Below are 21075 nucleotides of genomic sequence, written 5' to 3'. Positions count from 1 at the left end.
AAAAGAGAATAAATTTGTATTTATATTGATACTTTGGCTGGTGCTTTGGCCTTGTTATTTCTGTTGTTTTCCCCTCCTCTCTCCCTGGGAAGCTGCCATTCTGGGCTTCCCTGTCTGCATCCCACTACTAAGTGCCAGAGTATGGAAAGCAACTTCCCTTGGAACTGGAGTATGTTACTGCACAATCATCCATCCCCTCTTTTCTCTGCTTCCTTTATTGCAAGAACCTGGCACAGGATGCTCGGATGAGTGACCCACTACTCAGATTCTTGTGGGTTGCTATGGTCCTACTCTAGACCAAATTTGCTTAGCTTACAAGTGGTGGTTTTCCTCTCTGCCAGTGCCACAAACTCACCCTGGGATCTGGAAGCAGAGCTCGCTTCTTTGGCTCATGCATCATTGCCAGGACTAATGGCTCAGCAATGGGAACTTCATTAACAATTCTGTATATGAAATGAGGCCAGACCAGAATCCAGCTCCCTCTCCCAGGGCACTGCTGGCTCTGCAGGTGTGAATGTTTGTCATTAGCAGCAAGTAGTTAAGAGTCTGGATACACAAAGGGGCCACTACATAAAGGAGGTGCCTGTTTTTCCAGGCTCTTCTCTGATTATAGCTCAACTCTGTTCATGCATCCGCTGAAGTGAGCTGTAGCTCACAAAAGCTTGTGCTCAAATAAATTTGTTAGTCTCTAAGGTGCCACAGGTCCTCCTTTTCTTTTTGCGGATACAGACTAACACGGCTGCTACTCTGAAATCTGTTGACAAAATCTGCTCAATTTTTAAAAATAGCTAAAACCCAGGGCTCTAGTTGTAAAGTCCCATGTTCCTAGCTTAGACGATTTTTCTTTGCCTGTTGTGTGGAAGAACCTTACAAACAGGAGATCCCAAGTGCACGAGACAGGAAACCCTGGAAAGAGATTTCTCCTCCTCCTGCCAAACCCTCTCTGTCTCCCCACTCCAAAACACACTTTGGGCACTAGTGACTCCAGGATGGTATTTGTTTTACCTAGCCTTCTACTCTTTCAGCCAGGAAAGTGGCTTTTCAGTTGCCTTTAGCCTAACAGGTCCAGGCATATTGTCCTGAGAATCTCAACGTTCTTTACAAGCACTCCTGATTATGCCTAACCACCCCAAATGAGGGAATTAAGGCATAGATGAGCTGAAGGGCTTGCCCAAGGTCAGAGGCTGACAGAACTCCTGGATTCTAGTCCTAGCGCTAACTCCCACCCTATCCCTCCGTCCCTCCCTTTTAATTTAGAAGGGGCAGAAGCCAGGTCTCTGCTACTAATGGTGGAACAGCATGAGCTCTCAGTAGGCCTGGTTGTAGTTCTATAGGGGCCTCCCCTGTTCCCTTCCCCAAGCCTCCTCCCATGGTCAGTTCAGTCACAGCATTTGGGAGCCCCCTCCCACCATATGAAAAAGGGGGAGCTGAACTGGGTCCTGACCTGCTGGTGCTGAACTCCAGTGCAGACAGAGCTCTGGGCAGATCAGAGGCCTATAGACACTAATAACTTCCCCATCCTGCTTCCCACTCTGAATCCAGCCTTTGGTCCCATGGATTACACCAGTAAATGGGGATAATTTCCCCCCTTCTTGCCTGCTGCTCCCTATACACCCCTCCCCCACAACTCTGCCCTAAAGGCAAAGTGAAAACAGTGAGTTCCACCCCTTTCAGACAGGTTTCAGGGTGGTAGCTGTGTTAGTCTGTATCAGCAAAAAGAATGAGGAGTCCTTGTGGCACCTTAGAGACTAACACATTTATCTGAGCACAAGCTTTGGTGGGCTAAAACCCACTTCATCGGATGCATGCAGTGGAAAATACAGTAGGAAGACACACACACACAAAAAATGAAACAATGGGTATTGCCATACCAACTATAACGAGAGTGATCAGTCAAGAATTATAACATTCAAAAACCAGTCGGAGAACACTTCAATCGCCCTGGTCACTCGGTTACAGACCTAAAAGTCACAATAATACAACAAAAAAACTTCAAAAACAGACTCCAGTGAGAAACTACTGAATTGGAATTAATTTGCAAACTGGACACCATTAAATTAGGCTTGAATAAAGACTGGGAGTGGATGGGTCATTACACAAAGTAAAACTATTTCCCCATGCTTATTTCCCCCCCCCCCCCACTGTTACTCAAACCTTCTTCTCAACTATTGGAAATGGGCCATCCTGATTATCACTACAAAAGGTTTTTTTTCTCCTGCTGATAATAGCTCACCTTAACTGATCACTCTTGTTATAGTTGGTATGGCAACCCATATTTTTGTGTGTGTATGTCTTCCTACTGTATTTTCCACTGCATGAATCTGATGAAGTGGGTTTTAGCCCACAAAAGCTTATGCTCAAATAAATGTGTTAGTCTTTAAGGTGCCACAAGTCCTCCTGTTCTTTTTTCCCTTTCAGACAGTGAGCTCTGGGGGGCAGATGGCCTTGCTCCTGGGAGCTCAGATAGGGCTGTCTGTGTTTTAATAAATAACCCCCTCCTGGGGCTGGTTGGGAGGCTGGGACAAAGGGGAGATCCATGCAGGGAAAGTAAAGCTTTTCAGGGGCCAGCAGTGTTCTTGGTCTCCGGGGCAGCCTAGGAGCCTGCTGGCTCAGAGACACCAATCGTAGCCGGGAAAGAATCCTGCCAGAGCCTTGCCAGGAACACACTTTATTTCTCAGGGAGCAAGCTCAGCAGCAGGAAGCATTACAGGGGTTAGCACTGCTGACTCAGCACAGGGTGAGCACAGGCTCGAACACCAAGCAGAGGGCAGGCTGGGAGAGCAGGTGCATGAGGCATTGGGCCGATTCATGAAGCAGCAGGTCGAAGATGAAGTTGGCAGCCTTGGCTCCTGCACTTTTGATTGAGGTTACGTGGTCAGATCCCGGTTTCATTGGTGGCTCAGCAGTGACAGGGTTTGGGAGGAAGCCTGCCCCGTATAGATAGCAAAGAGCTCCAGCCAACGCCCAGTCACCTTTCACTGAGCCAGGGATCTTCGTTCAGGCCAGAGTCTAACTACTCACAGAGCAGCCCAGCTGGACCTGCTAGTCCCCCACATCTCAGCCTGGCCCTGGGCCCCCTGTATAGCACTTCCCTCCCTGGGCTCTCTGCGGTCCTGCACTACACTGATAGTGGCTGGGACCCTTTGCCCACCTCTCTTTGCCTGCCTAGGCAGCCCTTGTGAGCAGCAGCATTGTCCCTCAGCGCTGACCTCCCTCCAGTGTGTTAGCAAGGAAGCAACTTGTACTTCTCAACATTCATCTCAAAGCAGCCTGCTGTTCTCTGCCCCAGGCCCAACCCCTTCCCGCGAGCTCTACCCTGCTGCTTTCGTGCTGGAGCATCCTTCTGCTCTCCCTCCCCGTTCTTCATCTGCCTCTGAGCTCCTTTCTCTGGCTCCTGCCCCATGACTCTCCCTGGCATTCTCTTCTCCAAGGCCTCTCTCTAGTGGTCCCTTCTGACCTTGAATGCTATGAGACCCTGCCACACAATCACCTGGGCTTGTTCTTTCCGTCTCTGCTCTGGAAAATCCTTCTTCAAGGCCTGTCTCCTCTGTCCCCAAGTTTCCTTGGCCTCTCCCTGCTCCATCAACTCCAGAATTCCCTTGGTCTGTTCCTTCCCCTGGCTCTTCCCTCTCTGCTTCTATGTTCCCTTCTCCCGATCCTGTCTCCTCCATCCCACCATCGACCCCAGAATTCCCTTGGTCTGTTCCTTCCCCTGGCTCTTCCCTCTCTGCTTCTATGTTCCCTTCTCCCGATCCTGTCTCCTCCATCCCGCCATCGACCCTAGAATTCCTTTGGTCTGTTCCTTCCCCTGGCTCTTCCCTCTCTGCTTCTATGTTCCCTTCTCCCGATCCTGTCTCCTCCATCCCGCCATCGACCCCAGAATTCCCTTGGTCTGGTCCTTTCCCTGGCTCTTCCCTCTCTGCTCTGGCACTCTCTTCCCCAAGTCCTGTCTCTGCCCCAGACTCTCCCAGGCCTTGTTCCCTCTTTGCCTGTGTGTTCTCTTCTCCAAGTCCTGTCTCTCTGGTACCCGCCTCTGCTCCAGAAATCCCTTGGTCTTGTTCTTCCTCCTTGGCTGTGGAGCTCTCTGTTCTCAGTCCTGTCTCCTCTCTACCTTCCCCAGAATCTCCTCCCTCCTGCCTGCCAACTCCAGCATTCCCGTCTCCTCCCCACTGCCCCTTCCCTTCTGTTGCCCCTTTGAGCTGAGGCTGCTGGAAGAGGCCCTGGTATCTCTGCCGGTCTTCCACACGTTTTTCTCTCATCCTCTCTCCCAACAGCCTCAGCTCTTTCTTCACAGCTGCTGCCAGTGACGGGTCCAGTTGAGTCACCCTCAGGAAGTCTTCTCGCGCCGCCTCCTCATTCCAGACAGCGGCATGGGCCTTTGCGCGCTTGAAGTAAGCCTTCACGTTCTCTGTCAAGTGCAGAGAAGCATGGGGTTATTTCCTTTCCTCTCTCACCCTACTCGGCCATCACGTGCCACTGTCCTGCCTGCAGAAGAGGGCCACAGGAGCCGCCTGCTGCAGGTGCTGTACCAGAGCAAAGATCTAGGCCCCGCTCCCTCCTACAGCAATCACAGCAGGGCATTGTAGTACTACACCGCTCTACAGCTTGGCTCCCATTGAATTCACTGCCACGCAGTAGGATTCCAATGTAGGAACTGCCAGAGCACCCATTTAGTCCTGTGTCAGTGTCTGGCCAGTACGGCTGCTTCCCAGGAAGGTGCAAGAAAGCTCGGAGGGGACAAGTAAAGCATAGCTTGCCCACTGGGGGGCGTTTCTTAGTAGCCCCTCTCAACCGCCTGTTTGCTCATGGCCTGAAGCGTGAAGGTTTCATAGCCTAACTGGAGATGTTCTCATCGTCCAAGTCTGGCTTCTGTAATCTTACTAAGCTCTGGGCCTGCGGATCTAGTGGCAGTGAGTGGCACAGGATGTTATACCTGGTGTGACAATATTCCCTTTCCAGGACAGAGTTCTCACAAGGGGAAAGCAGCAGATGAGAGAGATTGGAAAACACCCAGTGACCAACCCAAACTCTCAGTCAGAGTGAAGGCTACCAGCCTATTCCTGAATCTGCCACTCTGCACTAGCATGTCCGCTTGCATCACTGACTCTGCCTTCTATGGACCAAGTTCAAGCTGTGCTCCAGCTGGGTTTGAATTCCATGGAAAGCAATACCCCTCCAGTTAGCAGGTCCACCCCTGAAACGCTTTCTGGACGTAAATGTAAGTGCTGGAGGAAGGGAGCAGAAGCCATCGAAGGGAGCAGCTGAAAACAAACTCTCAGGGGCCTGGCAGCAGGGAGGAAGCCCCTAGGGGCCTGGCAGCAGGGAGGAAGCCCCTGCGTGACAGGAGCGCTGGGTGCAGAGTCTCATGAGAACAAGAGCCCCTCTCTGGGAGCCTAGTGGAAGGTTGGACAGGCCAGTGGAGTGATTACCATTGTTCTTCTGGAGGAGGTCGGTGGTGTGCTCTAAGACCTCATAGTACTCCCCCAGCTCCAGCTGACACTGGCAGTAATTCAGCACCAGGGGCGTGATGAGTTTCTCCAGGCTCAACCAGTCTTCAGCCCAGGGCTTCTCCTGTTCACAAAACCAGCAACGTGCAGCGTGAAAACACTAGACCCCTCTGCCTGGGCAGAGAACTCTCAAAGGGACAGAGTGCCTGTAGCCAGGAAAGAGACAGAGTGCATCCTGTGGGGGCTTTGCAGGCAAGCTGTGGTAAATGGAGGGCAGTAGCTACCCTTGAAGTGAAACAGTCAGCATGGAGCGTGCTTGCTGGGAGCACCCCAGTGCATGCATGACCTTCAGCCATCTGGCTGAGTATGCCGTTCAAAGAGCCGCTGTTGGAGCTCTCTGGCTCCCCTCCTTGCTGGAGGCCACAGCCCAGAAGTGGCCTTTCTCAGCTACTTGCTTTCATTTAGTTTGCAGGACTTTGTACCCTGAAAACATCACCGCGAAGGCCTAGGAGTGCAGGTTCTCCCAGCCGCAGGGATCCTCGGTGTGAGCACAGCGACAGGCAGGTGTGACTGTTGTCTTAGGAATCATATTGGCTGCTGATGGGGGGCACTGCAGCCAGCTCACTGCTGCATGCTGGGCCTGTGCAGACGGTACGGGCTCAGCAGAGGAGGGAAGTGGTGCTAGGCATGACGTAACAGTGCTGTGGGGTTGGGCACAAGAAGCCAGAGCAGGAGGTGGCCGTCCCTGCTCCAGCTGAGTGCTGACCCGCCGCCCAACCCAGCCCTCCCCCCACCCCATTTGGGGTGGCTCTCACCTTGGCCTGGAGGTTCCGCAGGCAGATGACTGCTTCCTGATACTTCACCGCTGCTTCCTGGTACCTCTTGAGCAGGACCAGCCGGTTGCCCTCACTGTGCAACACGGGCACCGCCGACAGCTTCTCCTCTTTGTTCATGGCCCAGGTGTCCCGTTTATAGGATGAGGGATCATCCACCTGGTGTGTGTGGGCAGGGAACAGACCTTCACACTGCTGGCCATATACGCTCCTCAGTCCACACCCAGGAGAGCTGGGCCCAGGGCTCCCCCTGCCCCAGAGGGACTACCAGCCCGAGCTGGGCCCAGGGCTCCCCCTGCCCCAGAGGGACTACCAGCCCAGGCTGTGCCACGCTGAGCATTGCCACTTAGAACAGGTTGCTGTGGTCTGTCCTGACTCTGCTCTCGTTCACCCCAATTGCCTTTCCTCCCCCGGCCCAGGCCTTACTTTGAAAAGCTCCATGATGAAGATGAGAGGCTGGGGGGCCCTCTGCAGCTCATCCAGGTCTGCATACCCCGTGCTGTGGTAGTCGAACATGTTCCCCATCCCACAGCGGTGCTTCTGCCCCTCCAAGGGGTCCTTGCCCTCTGCAATCCTCCTCATGCCCTTGGAGACCAGCGCATACATACCTGTGTGCTGAAATATGGGGGGGGAAGAAGGGAAAGCGCCTTGGTTCAAGCATATGTACAAAACATTCCCCCTAGCCTGGAGGCCAGTGAGAGCAGATGCGGTGAGATGGTAATAGGAGGCACTTGCTCTCAGCAGGGAGGAAGTGGGGTTAAACCCCCTGCTTAAGGGCTGGGGCCTGGAATCTGGGTTAGGTATTCAGACGGCAGGGCCAGGAATACTGTAAAAGCAGCCGCCTGCTACAGCAGAAATAAATGGCTCCTCTCCCTACAGGGCTGAGCTGGGGCTTTTCAGTCTGTCCTAGAGTTAGAACCTGCACCCACCAAACCTCAGGAATAAAAGGACTTGGTGAGGGAGGACATGCTGCTGGACTGAGCAGCCCAGTGCTCCAGCTCCCAGTGGGGGCAGGACGTGTGTGTATGCCAGTGCCCGAGCGATCCTGCCCAGAATGTACCTGTGGGCTGTGCACACGTCTAAGTGTTGGTACCTGTGTATGTTTTGGTGTCAACGCGTTGAGCATGCACAATGTGTGTGTGTGTATCTATCAGTGTCTGAAATCTAGGTGTTCCCAGCCAGAGGGGGTGTCACTCACAACAGCATCACACCAGAACTCTGCCACTTCTCCGATCCTCATGGAGGTTAGCAAGGTCTCCCACACCTCAATTTTGAACAGCTTCCCCACGATGATCTCCATGGGGATGCCAGCCTGCCGACTGTCGTCTATCACCGTGCGCTCAAAGTCATCTTTTAGCGTCTGAAAGTGGAACGTGAGCTGCACCAAAGAGACAAGTGCAGAGTGGGTCAGCTGCAAACGTGACAGTGTGGGATCAGGTCACTGGAGTAGTAAGTAGCCTTCTCTCCCTCCCCTCTCCACCCTGGATCTTGGCTCCATCCCACCCTTGGGTCACTGAGAAGGGGTGACCATGACCCCAGCTTAGTGTTAGTTCACTCAGCTGCTCTCATGGGGTGAAGGGATAGGCCTCAGAGGCACTCCACCATCTGCTGTTTATTCATATTATATACAGCTGCTCTCTGCCAATACCCCTTTCTAACCCTACTCAGATAGGGCTCCAGTAGAGTGAACTTCCTCACAGCAGTGCCCTGCAAATATAGCATGCAAACTTCATAGCAGGGTTATTGCAAGCAAACCACAAAGAAACCCTTAGGTCCCACTGCTAGAGGCTTAGAACGCTGGCTATATGTACACACACACAAATGGCACCACATTATTCCCATTATCTGCTCCCTACATATATCCCTTAGCTGTGGATGTCACTGGCAAGCACCTTCGTTTCTTCTGTCTGCTGTGCTAATGTGGCTCCAGGAGCCTGAGCTGGATTACAACGTACAAAGCTGTCGGCTGGATTCCGGTGGCAGAACCTATTAGTGCTGTTGATGAAGGAGGCAGACAGAACACAGCTGGAATCTCAACGCCTGCAGCTCTGGCAGTTAAAAAAACCTGCCACCAGGTAAAGTCAGCTAATTTGATCTGGACTCAATGAGAAAAGAAATCAGCTGTTTTTATTTTTAGAGTCACTTCTGACTATGGGTGCTTTTAAAGGAGACACACATGCACAGAGGATTTCAGTAATAAGGGCTCTGAATCACCATCTACAGCCGGAGAGCCTGGGAGGCAGCTGCTGGGGAACTCAATACTGGCTGTCATTCGAGGGCATGGGCTAACATCTGATGTGCTCTATCCCTGCTCAGCCAGTTTGAGATGCTTGTTGAGAGTAGTTACCTTGCTCCCATCTTTGAATTGCGGCAGCTCCCCACGGCCTCCGTGTAAAATCTTTTTCTTGACTCCTTCCACGTTAAGCAGGTACATTTCATCCATGCTGAAGCTGTTGGTAGATCTCCCTCCTCCCCTCTTCGGTTGCTGGTCACACCCACTGTTGTTCTCTCTCTTCCTGGACCTGAGTGTTTCTTCGTTTCTTGTCCGTTGGGATGAGTTTTCTTCCTCCTGTGGCTCATCTAACAGTCTTTAGCTACTGCATCCTGACTTAAAGCTGCCCACCCTGAATGAGGCGGAGACTGCACTGTCCCCTGAAGCCTTTTCTCCCTGGACTTCCCCTCGGTGGAGTTCTGCCCTTCAGGAGCAGAGAGAACTGAGCTGTACGGTAACCACCTTAAGGAGCCAGAGTGGCCCTGTTGTCTGCTATACTTCCTTACCCCTCTGTCTTCCCCTGTGGTACAGAAGACACTCCCACCCAACACTCTGTGGTGCATTCTGACAACTGCTGACTGGACTGCCTTTCTAATCCCCTGCCAGGTTAATCTAGGATTGGTCTCCCTAATCTACCAGGGATTAGAGAAAGCTCCCACCTCACAAGGGCTCTACCCAGTATGGGGTGGGAATCCCCCATACTGACAGCACAGTAGCAGCTTCCCACTTTTCCCTTGGGAGGGTCCCTCTTGTACCTAGCTCCCTCTCTGAGTGAGAAGGCAAGGCTGCTGCAGTACCCCACGACATTTACATTGACAAGCTCCAGGGAGCTCTGCTGCCATCGGTCTCCAGCTGGCAAAGGGACAGTGCCAGTCACAGCACAATTCTGAGGAAATGAGCATTACAGGACAGAGCAGGGTTGGAAACACACACACTTTATTCATTCTAGTTTTGTTCAAGCAGATGTTCCCCAAGCATGGGCACAAACTCCCACCACTGCAGATCCCTGTCAGAAAGTCTGTTAAGGAAGCAGATGTCCCCCTCAGAGAATGCTGGTTTGCAGGTTCAGATGATAGCAACAACCAGGTGATGCCCTGACCTGGTTCTGCACCTCCAGGCCTGCGCAGTGCATGGGGGGGTTAATCCTGCCCTTTGCTCAGCACAGCTTTCTGGCACCATGAGCTAAGGTGACCCAGAGCGACAGGGCTGTGGATTAGCCTGTCGGGAAGCAAAGTGCCTTTGAAGGAGTTTTCCAAGGTATGAATGATTTCCACTTCGAGAAAGATGGGTCAAACTAGTCAAGGAACTATCTCCCCCAGTGGTGCAACTAAACCACTACCCATGTGTTTCTGCTGCTCTCAGAGGACCAACTCCAGCTTAGTGCCTTTCTTTCTTCAAAGGTTAATGGTTTGGGCTACACTGTCCAGCACAAGGAACATCAGCCAGCAGCTCTAGAAACAGTGTCCAGGAGAATATAGAGTTCCAACATTAACAGGAGTAGGCTTATAGGCAGTGAGGTCGTGGCAGTAACGTCAGGTCTTCAGCACAGAGGATGGCTCCAGAACCCATGGGTGAAGCATCCATCTCAGCACTATGCCCGCTTGGCGGGTACAGCTTCTGCCCTGATCAAAAGCCCTCCTCACTTCTCCATAAGGGATTCCAGTTGTTCTTGCAGAGAGGTGAGCTGTGGAGAGAAGGTTGGAGGGGGAAGAAGTGAAGCATTAGAGATATTACATGTTTAAAACTTCTTAGATCTCTCTCTCATACCAAAGGGGTAATAATACTCTTCTTTCTATTCAAAGGGATCCCCAAAACTTTTTACAAACTATAGGTCTCTATAAAGACACCTACATGTAACTGCCTGAACAGAAATACCCATGTCTAAACGAGGTGCAGAATGAGCATGAGTCTCCTAATTCTGCCCCCAAATGGCATGTTAGATAACCAGTTACATGCACAAACATCTGATTCGCTTACACAACTGGAGTAGCTGTATGCACATATTCGGAGCATGTTTTTAAAAATCAGACTCAGATGTATGAACTGCCTTGTTCACAGCTGAAATGCAGCCACTTCTTGCACGTAACGCTGCAGCTGTCTACAGCAAACAACATTACGCCAGCCAGTAAGGGGCTGGTGGGGGACGGACGGACGATAGTATCCAACTGAAACTGCAAGGAGAGATGCAAAGCAGCAGAATATAGTTACCCAGCTTAGTAATGTGCCAAGTGACCAGAGCTACGCCTGCTCTTCAGAAAGTGCTACTGTATCTTTAATGGACACACGTCATCAGGGTCTTCATTTTACATCTCACTCTCAATATGGCACCCTCAGCCTCAGAGCACCCTCTGGAACAACGCGGCTTGGCTCACTAGTGTTCCGGAGAGACAACCACCTACGGAATCACCATTTCCAGCAGCTCCGCTGGCCGTAGGCATTCTACTATGTTGATGCTGATCAGGTACAGCCCTGCTTAGCTTGTGGTAGCTGATGAGATCACAGCCTGAGGTGGTGTGGTGCAGGGCTCAGAGGGCTTTATACATTAAACTACTGGACAAGCGTGCAACGTGTTGCTTCCTAATGCTGAGAATCACTCAGCATCACCCCACAACACTACACACTCGTTGCTTTCTTCTACAGGAATGTGGAGGAGACAGTAACAGAGGCTTCCTCACCTGCTGCTTCTCTCGGTCTTCCTGCTGTTTGAATTCATCCAGCACAGCCTGGAGACGGGTCTGGAAGAAAGACACAAGCAAGAACATAACTGTTGGTGCTTCTCGACAGCGGCCGTTTATGTAAAGAGAACAAATCTGCAGCCAGCAAATCTGACAGGCAGAAGAGTAAAGGGAACATAGCATGGATTGCAGGACCCTTATCTTCTTCTGCACAGTTCCATGGTTTGCTCTGCATCAGTCTCAGGTCATCCATGGATGACAGGCTGGAACGTATTCCTATAGCCACTTTCATCTTAAATTTCACATGGCAAGGCCGTTGGCTGCTCCGGGACAATAGAGTTAGATGCCTTCTGGTTCCATGCCTTCACTGCCTCAGCTGAGCTGAACAGGACCCCAGAAAGAATGCATGGTTTGGGCTAGAAGGACCAGATGGTGGACGGCACTCACCTTGAGGGCAAGATTCTCTACTTTCATGATGAGATCTTCCTGGCGCTTTCTCCGTTCCTGGGTCTCCTGGAGTTTACCCTTCAGGTTGTCAATCTGCTTTTGGATCCCCATGGCTAAGGGAGACAGCAGAAATTATCCACACCATAGTCTGAATTATAGCGCTAGCAGAGCAATGTGCCAATCCCCCATGGCACCAAGCCTTCCAGGGTACTGCCCATCCTCGGCACCAACCCACCACTGCCTAAGACTGCTCACCTATCTGGTTTGTTCCCTCGTTCTCCTGCTGCTGCCCATCAGATTCATTCAGTTTGTCCTGAAGTTGCCTCTCCAAGTCTTCTTCTGTGTCCATGATATTCAAATCTTCATCATCATGATGATCTCTCTCATCTTCATCTTCGCTGCTGCTGCTGATGTCATTAAATATCTCCCGCAACTCATCATGTTCTAGGGGTGTGAAACAAGGAGAAAAACATTGAGTTGATGAACTCCCATCAGGTTCTGGTGTGTCCTCAACTCTCCCTGAAAGGCACTGCACATCCCTATGGCTGTCAGGCATAGTTTTCTGTATTCAGTGTCTATTGTGACAGAGTTGGGCCAGATGGCTACAGGAGAGTGATAGAAGGCAGATATATTAGCCCCAGATTAAGCAGATCCCTTTTCCTTGGGTAAGGAAACAGGGGCAGTTCCAGAACAATCCCGAACTTGCTGGAATCATTAAGGCAGGCAGGCTAATTAGGAGCCAATTGGCGCTGGAGCCAATTAAGAAGCCGCTAGAATCAATTAAGACAGGCAGGCTAATCAGATCACCTGGTTTAAAAAGGACCTCACTTCAGTCAGTGAGGGGTGTGCAAGGAGCTGAGAGTGAGAGGGTGTGCTGCTGGAGTTCTGAGGAGTACAAACGCTATCTGGCATCAGCAGGAAGGTCCTGTGGTGAGGATAAAGAAGGTGTTGGGAGGAGGCCATGGGGAAGTAGCCCAGGGAGTTGTAGCTGTTACAAGAAACACAGTAGACAACTGTGATCCACAAGGCCCTGGGCTGGAACCCGGAGTAGAGGGCGGGCCCAGGGCCCCCCATCCCCCTCTCCCCTATTGGATATAAGAGGAATTGACCTGGACTGTGGGTCCCACCAGAGGGGAAGGTCCTGGGCTATCCCCCAACCCACTAGGTGGATCAGCAGAGACTGCAGCGATTGTTCTCCTTCCTTTTTCCCCCTGCTGGCCAGTGATGAGGTTAGCTGAGTGAACGGCAGGTTTGAGCCACTAGCAAAAGTGGCCAAACTGAGGGCTGCCATGAATCTCCAAGGCGATCAAATCTGCCAATAAGCGCAGGACCCACCAAGGCAGAAGTGGAACTTTGTCACACTTATCTAAACACGCCTATCGTCCTTAACCTTCCTTATGGGATCCAATAGACTATAAGTAGATTAATTCAAGACCCAGAAAATATTGATTTTCTCTCTTCTGCCATGTTCACTAGAATGGCAAATGCATATCTGCTTGAGCAAACTATTATTGTCCTGTTATCTCATAACAATGAGCACAACCTCAGCATCCAACTCTGCTCCTACAGTAAAGTACCACTCATGTGTAACTACCCCATAGAGACCAAAACCAGGTGACCCTGCCTTCTGGCAGCAAAATGACGTTACTAAAAGCATAAGCCTTCGTCAATGTACCCGATGAGCCATGGCCTTGCTTGTGTCCAGACATCCCAGGAGAGGAGATGTCCAAGCCGGTGAGTGAACCATGGTTGTCTGCTTCCTTTGTTTCATCTTCAGCAATAACTTCCCAGCCTGAGAGCAGATACAGAAGAGTCAAGGAAAAACCAGAAGAATGACAGAAGGTGGTACCAGCAAGAGCCCACTGACAGCAAGGTGCTAGAAGATTCTCCAGCTGACACTACATCAGGGATGACTCCAGTCTCTCTTGGTATGCCTCTCTAATTCTGCACTGTGTTGGCAGGGTCACGCAGGCCTATTTCTGTGAAGGCCTGTCTTCTGGAGATGATGCAGCCAGTTACCCCAGCGTCAGGAGTAGCAGATGCACGTGTGTGGACACGCCCACAAGGAGGGCTGACGAATGCCAGAGAGAGGTCCTTGAGGAGAAGCAGCAGGTTTTGAATAGGGTAAAAGCTCAAGCTATAACTTCAGTGTCTGTCACATGCTCATGTCCTGCCTGCTGCTACCCATGTGTATTGTGAGATTAACTTAACTTCTCTCTCCTCTGAGCCTCCCTCAGCCACTCTCCTGCTCTGCAGAGTTAATCAGAAGAAAGGATACGGACACTGACAGCTTCAGCATCTGTACTCAGCAGACGCTTCACCTCCTTTTCCACGTCTGGAGACTCAATGTACTGGGCCAGAGAGGGGAAAGAGAGAAGAGACGGTGTTAAACACCCCTGGACAGACAGTTCTCCAATTCAGAGATATCTTGGCTGTTGGCCGCCTCCCACACCCCATCCCAGCCCCTTATTTTAAGGCTCTTTTATCTTACTCTTTTACTTTAGACTTTGAGCTCACTCATCCCACCGGAAGACTCTCCCTTGCCACTACCTGCCTTTCAGGACAGTGTTCCATCTTCCTCACCTTTGCCTCAAAGCTCCTGGATGAGCTGAATCTTCTCACTGCCCTGACTTCGGCTCCATTCTCACACTCCCAACACCACCTCTGAATAAAAGCCAGCCTGATTGTATGGCATATAAGAACTCCCCAAGGCTGAATTCATTTCTGAATCCTCAATAAAAGGCCTCCTCATTACACCCCCAGGTTTGAAAGTCAGCTGCTGAATCACAACAAGGTTTCACTTTTTATGATTATTAAATTTGTTGGGAACACTGGCAAGTGCTGCTGCACTTCTCCTAGGGGAAAGTCTCAGTGCTTCCAGGGTCTGGTTTCCCTAATGTTCAACTGAAATATTGCTCCATTGTGTCAAAGTGAAGTGCAAAGCAGAGAGCAATTAATTCTCCCAGTCTGTACCACAATGGGCAGCCACTTAGCATAGCCTTCATTTCCCCTCCAGAGTCCTTTATTACTGGGGGCTTCTGCACAAAGACAGGATTGGAAGGGTTCATCTGCTCTCACTTCCCTTCTGAAGTCATGATTTTCTGGATGCTGCATTGTAGCTGGTTGCTCTGAAAATGTTTGGGCCCCACCCAGAGGACTGGGATTTCAGGTGAGGAAAGAGGAGGAGCAGATAAACACTCTTGTGTCCATGCAGATATTTCTAGTAATTCAGAAGGAGAGACACACTGTATACAAAATGGACACACAGAATTGATCCACTCCTGCACAGTGAGATTTCCCCACCCCAGGACATCTTTCAAAATTCAGCCAGGAGATTGCCAAGAAAATGTTAAAATGTCCTAGCTGCCTTCCCCCGTGCTCCATCCGAGTGACGTGTGAAGCAAAGTTAATAAAGCCCACGTTATAAGAATTCATAGTGCAAAGACGGATTGTTAAGCGCCTGACCCACCTAGGCACAGTACTAATGTCTTCTTCTGTCTCCCACCTTTGGACATCATTCCTCAGACACCATGGGTGCCACCATGGATGAGGAGATGCAACTCACCTTCTTCTTAGCTGTTTTCCTGAACCGCCTCTTCCTTACATTCTTCAGAGGAAGAGTAACTGGAACAAAGGAAACAGGCTTTGTGTCAGGCATGTGATCTCAGGGGAAAGTCTCATGCATGACAGACTCACTGCATCTGAGTACAGGAAACTCCCACTTCAGGATGTGAGAGATCCAGCAGCATTTTGGTGGCCTGAGGGCAACGTTCTCAACTATACAGCTGAGCGAGGAGCCCTGGTAGACTACCTCTGTGTTGTCCAGGATGGAGGAGCAGGCCGGGGGCGGTGAGCCGTGGGACCTAGGGGTCAGGCCAGCGTAAGATAGGTAAAGCACCCTGTACTCTACTCACTGCCATGGTTCCAGATGAATTTCTTCTCTCTGTCCTTGTCCTTTTTCTTGTTTGCCTTGGGGTCAGTACTCACAGCTGGCTCTTCCAGAGGAGGGTAGAGATCACCGTCCACAGTACACACGAGCATCTAAAGCCCAGAACATAAAGGAGCTGATTATAATGTGAGAGCAGAGCTACTCAATTAAATTAAAGGCTGGTATATTTACAACATATACAAGGAAATGCTACTCCCTGCAGCATGTAATCAGCTTCTGGGATTCACTGGCATAGCTGACAAAACCACCTTTTCTGGATGGATCAGTTTATGTCCAACCTCCTCTTCAGTTAGAAGGGTGCAGAAGTCAGGAAAGCAATTGCCAACTACTATGCTGCGGTGGGACATTTTACACCACAGCTGCTCCACTCACATTCTGAGGATGTGGAAATTAGCAGTGGGGTTCCATAAGTTGCACTGCCATAATGTAATGGGTCAGACTTTTGTCTGAAGGGAGCAAGCACAGGACACCAGAGTAAATATAATGGGCAGCCCATACCTGACAAATATCTGCTGTCTTATAGAATGTTTTCTTATCTATGGTTTTTAAGCTCTCGGTGATGCAGGGCAGGTCCACCAGCTTGGCAGCTAATGGGACGCGATCTACACGGACAATCCCATGACGCCCATCCGCTGCAGAAAAAAACAAGAGACAAATTAATGCAGCGGCCAACACAGTAAATGGCGAACCCCTTATGCTGCATTCCTGGGCCAAACACTTTAAAACTCCTGAGTGAACTGGAGGTGCACAGAACTGTCTGGCATTTTCCTGTGAAATCTGTGATGCTCTTAGCAGCAAGATAACTACAGATAGACTCACAGAAAATACCTTTGAAGGAGAGGAAGGAACAGTGGGGTATGCTCTATAGCTATGGCTCTACTAACAGCTAGAGGCAGAGCTTTCTTGCCTTTGAATCCTCCAGGGCAGGACTGAGGTAGAAAGAAGATTCTTGGGATTTCCTCCAGGGCCAGTGACTTATGCCCGTGTTAGTAAGATGGCTCTACCCATGTGATTAGTATTTTACCTTCAGAAACACAAATATTCACATCACAATCTCTGGCAAACAGTGAGACGCCCATTAAGTGAGGTGCAGAGAAAAGAGAAAGGCAGCTCAGGCCAATCACATTAGAGAAGAGGTGGTCTATGCATACCCTCTTTATTGAGGTTGTTGGCCAAGCAGGTTTTCACAGGATGTGAAACTTGTCCAGCTGGGGAGTGTGCAGCTTTCATCTACTTCACTAAGATGAACTTCTCCTCTGGGTCTCCCAATAGGAAACCAGTTCTTGGTTAGATGCCAGGCACATTTCCACCAGAAATCAGACACCCACATTGCTCAGTGCACCCTTCTCAACATGTCTGCATGATCCCCAGGGAATCCCTGATGTCTCTTCCCACTCTGGGCTCTGCAAGTCAAGTCACACTCTTTCAAAGCCTACAGTACTCCCTCCTGAGCTGAGAGATTAAAGGCTACTTGGCTACTCACGGTGTAATTCGATAGTAAGTCTATCCTTCAGGTTGACACTTCCAGATTGTACTGCCCTCCTCACAGTGGAGGCATATTCCTGAGAAAAAGCAGATGAATGAGACAGGACTAGACCTGTGTGTGTTACCTGGTAGAATGGCTAAAGAGATAATCTGCTTTCAAACCCAATTTTAATCAGTACTTTCATCTAAACACAGAAACCCACTGAAAAGTGCCATTAAACACAGGAAGAAAGCAGCATTTCTCCTAGAAGTGTGCATTAACCTCATGGCTATGCTATTCCCAATGTACCTTACAACTAGCAACCTAATGTAACTTGGGAAAGATTCTATTGCTGGTTTAAGGTCCCTTGTTTTTATGGTACCCCATGTTTTTATGAACTGCTCATGTCTATTTTATTTATGGTGTGTGACAGACCCTTTCAGCAGAACTCAGATGCCCACTCTTACAGCTCCTCTACAGTGCCCTTGTGGATAACCAGAGGGGCTCCATCAGGATCAAGGGGAAGATGCCTCATCAGCGTGTTATTTGAAGAAGCTTCTTCCCAGATTAAGCATTTATTGATTGAGATTAACTGCACCAAAAGTGAATGATAGAACTGATCACTGGCAATGAGGACCAACTGAACTATCACTTGTAAATGCTTGGCCTTGATCTGCTGCACAACACCATAGTTTCTCCAAGCAGCAGTGCACCCGGATGCATCTCACAAGCATAGTCATGAACAGGAATGGGTAGAAGGCTGGTTTATGAGGGATCATTTAAGGTAGCTACAGGCGGGGTTCAGTAAAAATAGCCAATCTGCTTCAATATTTCAGACAGGGTCTGTAGAATTCCTATTGCTTTCACCCATCTCTTTAAACCCTCTCTACCCTGAGTTGCTGCTCTACACCTTCGAAACTGGGGCTGGACTGGATGGGTGCCTTGGGAACTTGGTGATTTTTGCAGAGCAATGGTAGTCTTGTGTGGGAATGCTCCTCCCACTTTGTCCTCGTTAGTCTGGCCCAGATCTAAGGGTCTCTTACCGGAGGCAGCCGCAGAATAAACTGGCTTTCCAGCTCATGGGGAGCGTCGTCCTTGTTCTTACTCATCTTTAGTTCTTGAGGTCAGAAAACAAAATAAAACACAACGTCACCAAGATGTTTGTTCAGTCTGTTTTGACCTCCCACAGTTGATGGCTACTAAGCGTTTATAAATAAAGTGAATATTCTCCCTGTTATATTACTAGGAACTGTACGTGCCGGCCGCTGAGATGCAGACCGATGGGATAGACACTTAACTCAGAAACTCCTTAATTGACAAAGCTAAAGAATTTCTGCTGCTGGTCCCCAGTGTTTACATTCTGTCACCAAATTTCTGTAGGCCCTCCCTTATATGAATCAAAAGAAAGTACAAAATAGTCCTGATCACAAGGATGCATTTGGGACGTGATATAAGAATTTATGCCTACACACACACAGCAAGGAAGAGCTTAAGTGAGAGACAAGAGCTGAAAAGAGCAAGAGCAGTTTCTGTGACCACATGGGATTCATTTCTGAAGTTATTTAGGGTACGATTTTCTAAAACACTCAGTGTTGGCCTAACTGCTCCTACTGATATCAGTGTACAGCTCTCAGTTACTTAAATAGGAACAGAGTGAGGCCAACACTTTGCACTTTTTAGCATCCCACCCTTAAATTCTATCAAATAAGGTTCTGCTCTTAAAAAGTACATGATCAATATTCTGTTTTCATGACAGCAACTTTAATATAACATTACAAAGGGGGAGAGAGTGGATGTCTCTATCAGTTATGTATCTGATGTTACAATTACCTGTGAACAGAAGAACACAGAGGTGAAATCATGCATTGACTGAAGTATCTGGTATACTGGTCTAATAGGTCTGCACAGCTAGGTGAGAAACTCAGGGTACTATTTCCTGTCCTGCTGTCTTGCTCCTAGAATGGTGGTGCTTAGTGCTCAGCCACATATAGCACAAGCCTCCTGTAACAATATTCAACCCCAAGACCTCCAGCAACACGAAGGGCATCCTGCCCACTTTTACTCGCTAAAAGATGCCATTAACACAGTAAGACAATAACATCATCTTCAGGTCACAATAAGAGACAATGGAGAACTTGTAGGAAGAAAGACACACTTTTGATTCTGCTCCATTAAGTTTATCACATGCACTAAAGATATGTTTTCATTATACTCAGAACTTCTCTGAAAGGAGGACATTCCAGGTGTATAACTCTCAAGCAGAAGCCCAGGAAGAGGCACCTGAGGGAGGCAGCATTCTGTGCATGTGAATCTAACACAGAAGCACAGGAACCCTGCACTCCACCTTAGAAACTTTGTGTTTAAGTATCAGGAGTCCTGGACAATGGGAATATCTCCTTAACGAAGCACCAATGGTGAATCCATAGCTAAGGGCTTGTCTACACTGGGGGGAGGGAGGGGAAGGGAGAGGAGGAAATGGAGCAGGGTGTTTCAACAGGTGGTGATCAATGCATTGGTGGTCGATTTAGCGGGTCTAGTGAAGACCCGCTAAATCGACCGTTGATCGCTTTCCCATCTACTCCTGTACTCCACCTCCGAAGGAGAAGAGCAAGGGAAGTCGACGTGGAATGTCTCCAGTTGACATTGCATAGTGTGGACCCCGCAGTAAGTAGATCTAAGTATGTCGGCTTCCGCTACGTTATTCACATAGCTGAGGTTGCGTAACTTAGATCAATCTCCCCCCGTAGTGTAGACAAGGCCCATGGCTGCATCAGGATTTTCCTTGGGGGCCTTAGAAGTCATATATACATGGAGCGTATGTTGTTTGTTCTACAGATTCGATTTCAGCCCCAACAGCTTGCTGTTCTCCTTTTGATACTTTCAAAGAGTCAAAGGGAACACAGTGAACTTATTAGGCTATGTCTACGCTACCACGGTAAGTCGACTTACGCTATGCAACTCCAGCTACGTGAATAACATAGCTAGAGTTGACATACCTTAGGTCGAGTTACTGCGAGGTCTATACTGTGGGGGGTTGACAGGAGAAATTCTTGTCGGGAGTAGAGTAAGGGGTCAATTGGAGAGCAATCTGCAGTCGATTTGGCGGGCCTTTACTAGACCTGCTAAAGCGACCGCTGATGGATTGATCTCAGAGCCTTGATCTGCCCTGACTTTGGAGTATCCTTTTTCCAGAGAGGAAACAGAGACAGAGAGACCCAGCACCAAGGAGACATAAGCAAACAAATTCATTACTTGTAGATGTCATCTTGCCTCTTCTTGCTTCACACAAATGTTTATAAACACCTGTATCATTCAAAAGCCAAATACAAATGCCCAAAGGGAAAAAAAAAGAAAAGAAAATCAGTTTTTTAAAAAATAAAATAAATGAAATAAAGTGATGGGGGTAGAATAAAAAAAGAACAAAATAAATTTAAAAACCGCATTTCTAAGTGAGAAGCGATTACCTGCTATTGCAAGAGCTGAGAGGGGAAATACCAGTCCTCCCCTCCACCCCACATTTCAGTAGCCCTGACAGGACCCTGCAAGCCTTTGGGCGGACCCCTCCGACCACCCCCCATGTCAATCAGCGGCCGGGGGCGGGGCCGTTCACACGGCGAGCGGGGACCAGACACAGGCTGTAATCGCGGTGCCTAGGGCGGATCTGACATCTCCGCGGCGCGTCCCCGGGCTCAGAGCGGGGCGAGCGGCTGGGTCCCAGGACACGAGCTCGGCGGTGTCCTTGTTCCAGCACCGGGGCAACTGCCGGGCAGGCGAAGCGATGGGGGCGGGGGCACTGGCTGAGACGGTCCCGGAACCCGCGCGCAGCGGGGGCTCGCGACCCCGAAGGGCCTAGGCCGGGGCTGCGCGCCCGGTTCCCCGCTACTCACCGGGCCCCAAGCGAGGGCCCCTCGCAGCAGGGGCGGAAGGCAAAAGCGACGCGCCCCCCTCCCGGCGCCGGTTCCGGTTCCGGTTCCGGAGGAAGGGTTT

General features: G+C 49.9%; 2 protein-coding genes across 8 annotated transcripts; both read right to left on the bottom strand.

The window, feature by feature from the left end:
• Positions 1 to 2506: 2506 nt before the first annotated feature.
• LOC140917608 (aryl-hydrocarbon-interacting protein-like 1) lies at positions 2507 to 9399 on the bottom strand. Of its 2 annotated transcripts, none has more exons than XM_073360794.1 (6): positions 8628 to 9399; positions 7479 to 7658; positions 6707 to 6895; positions 6263 to 6439; positions 5430 to 5571; positions 2507 to 4408 (listed from the first exon to the last, which is right to left on the bottom strand). In XM_073360794.1, the coding sequence occupies exons 1-6, from the start codon at positions 8721 to 8723 to the stop codon at positions 3312 to 3314; spliced, it is 1881 nt and encodes a 626-aa protein (XP_073216895.1). In that variant the 5' UTR covers positions 8724 to 9399; the 3' UTR covers positions 2507 to 3311. The 2 variants fall into 2 exon arrangements, with proteins under 2 accessions (XP_073216895.1, XP_073216896.1); XM_073360795.1 differs by having other exon boundaries at positions 7545 to 7658.
• Positions 9400 to 9471: 72 nt separating this feature from the next.
• On the bottom strand, positions 9472 to 21069 carry TAF7L (TATA-box binding protein associated factor 7 like). Of its 6 annotated transcripts, none has more exons than XM_073360808.1 (13): positions 20976 to 21069; positions 20341 to 20391; positions 18132 to 18205; positions 17107 to 17185; positions 16122 to 16255; positions 15589 to 15715; positions 15240 to 15298; positions 13953 to 14025; positions 13350 to 13466; positions 11930 to 12118; positions 11675 to 11787; positions 11228 to 11287; positions 9472 to 10236 (listed from the first exon to the last, which is right to left on the bottom strand). In XM_073360808.1, exons 2-13 carry the CDS (start codon positions 20351 to 20353, stop codon positions 10192 to 10194), a joined length of 1083 nt encoding a protein of 360 aa, XP_073216909.1. In that variant the 5' UTR covers positions 20354 to 20391; positions 20976 to 21069; the 3' UTR covers positions 9472 to 10191. The 6 variants fall into 6 exon arrangements, with proteins under 6 accessions (XP_073216909.1, XP_073216906.1, XP_073216908.1 ...); XM_073360805.1 differs by having other exon boundaries at positions 13953 to 14032; positions 15241 to 15298; XM_073360807.1 differs by lacking the exon at positions 20976 to 21069 and adding an exon at positions 20553 to 20969 and having other exon boundaries at positions 13953 to 14032; positions 15241 to 15298.
• Between the last annotated feature and the right edge of the window lie 6 nt (positions 21070 to 21075).

This window comes from Lepidochelys kempii, chromosome 9, assembly GCF_965140265.1.
Source record: "Lepidochelys kempii isolate rLepKem1 chromosome 9, rLepKem1.hap2, whole genome shotgun sequence".
Lineage (NCBI taxonomy): Eukaryota > Metazoa > Chordata > Testudines > Cheloniidae > Lepidochelys > Lepidochelys kempii.
Note: the sequence above shows the minus strand (reverse complement) of the source record. Positions and strands in the feature narration are given on the sequence as shown.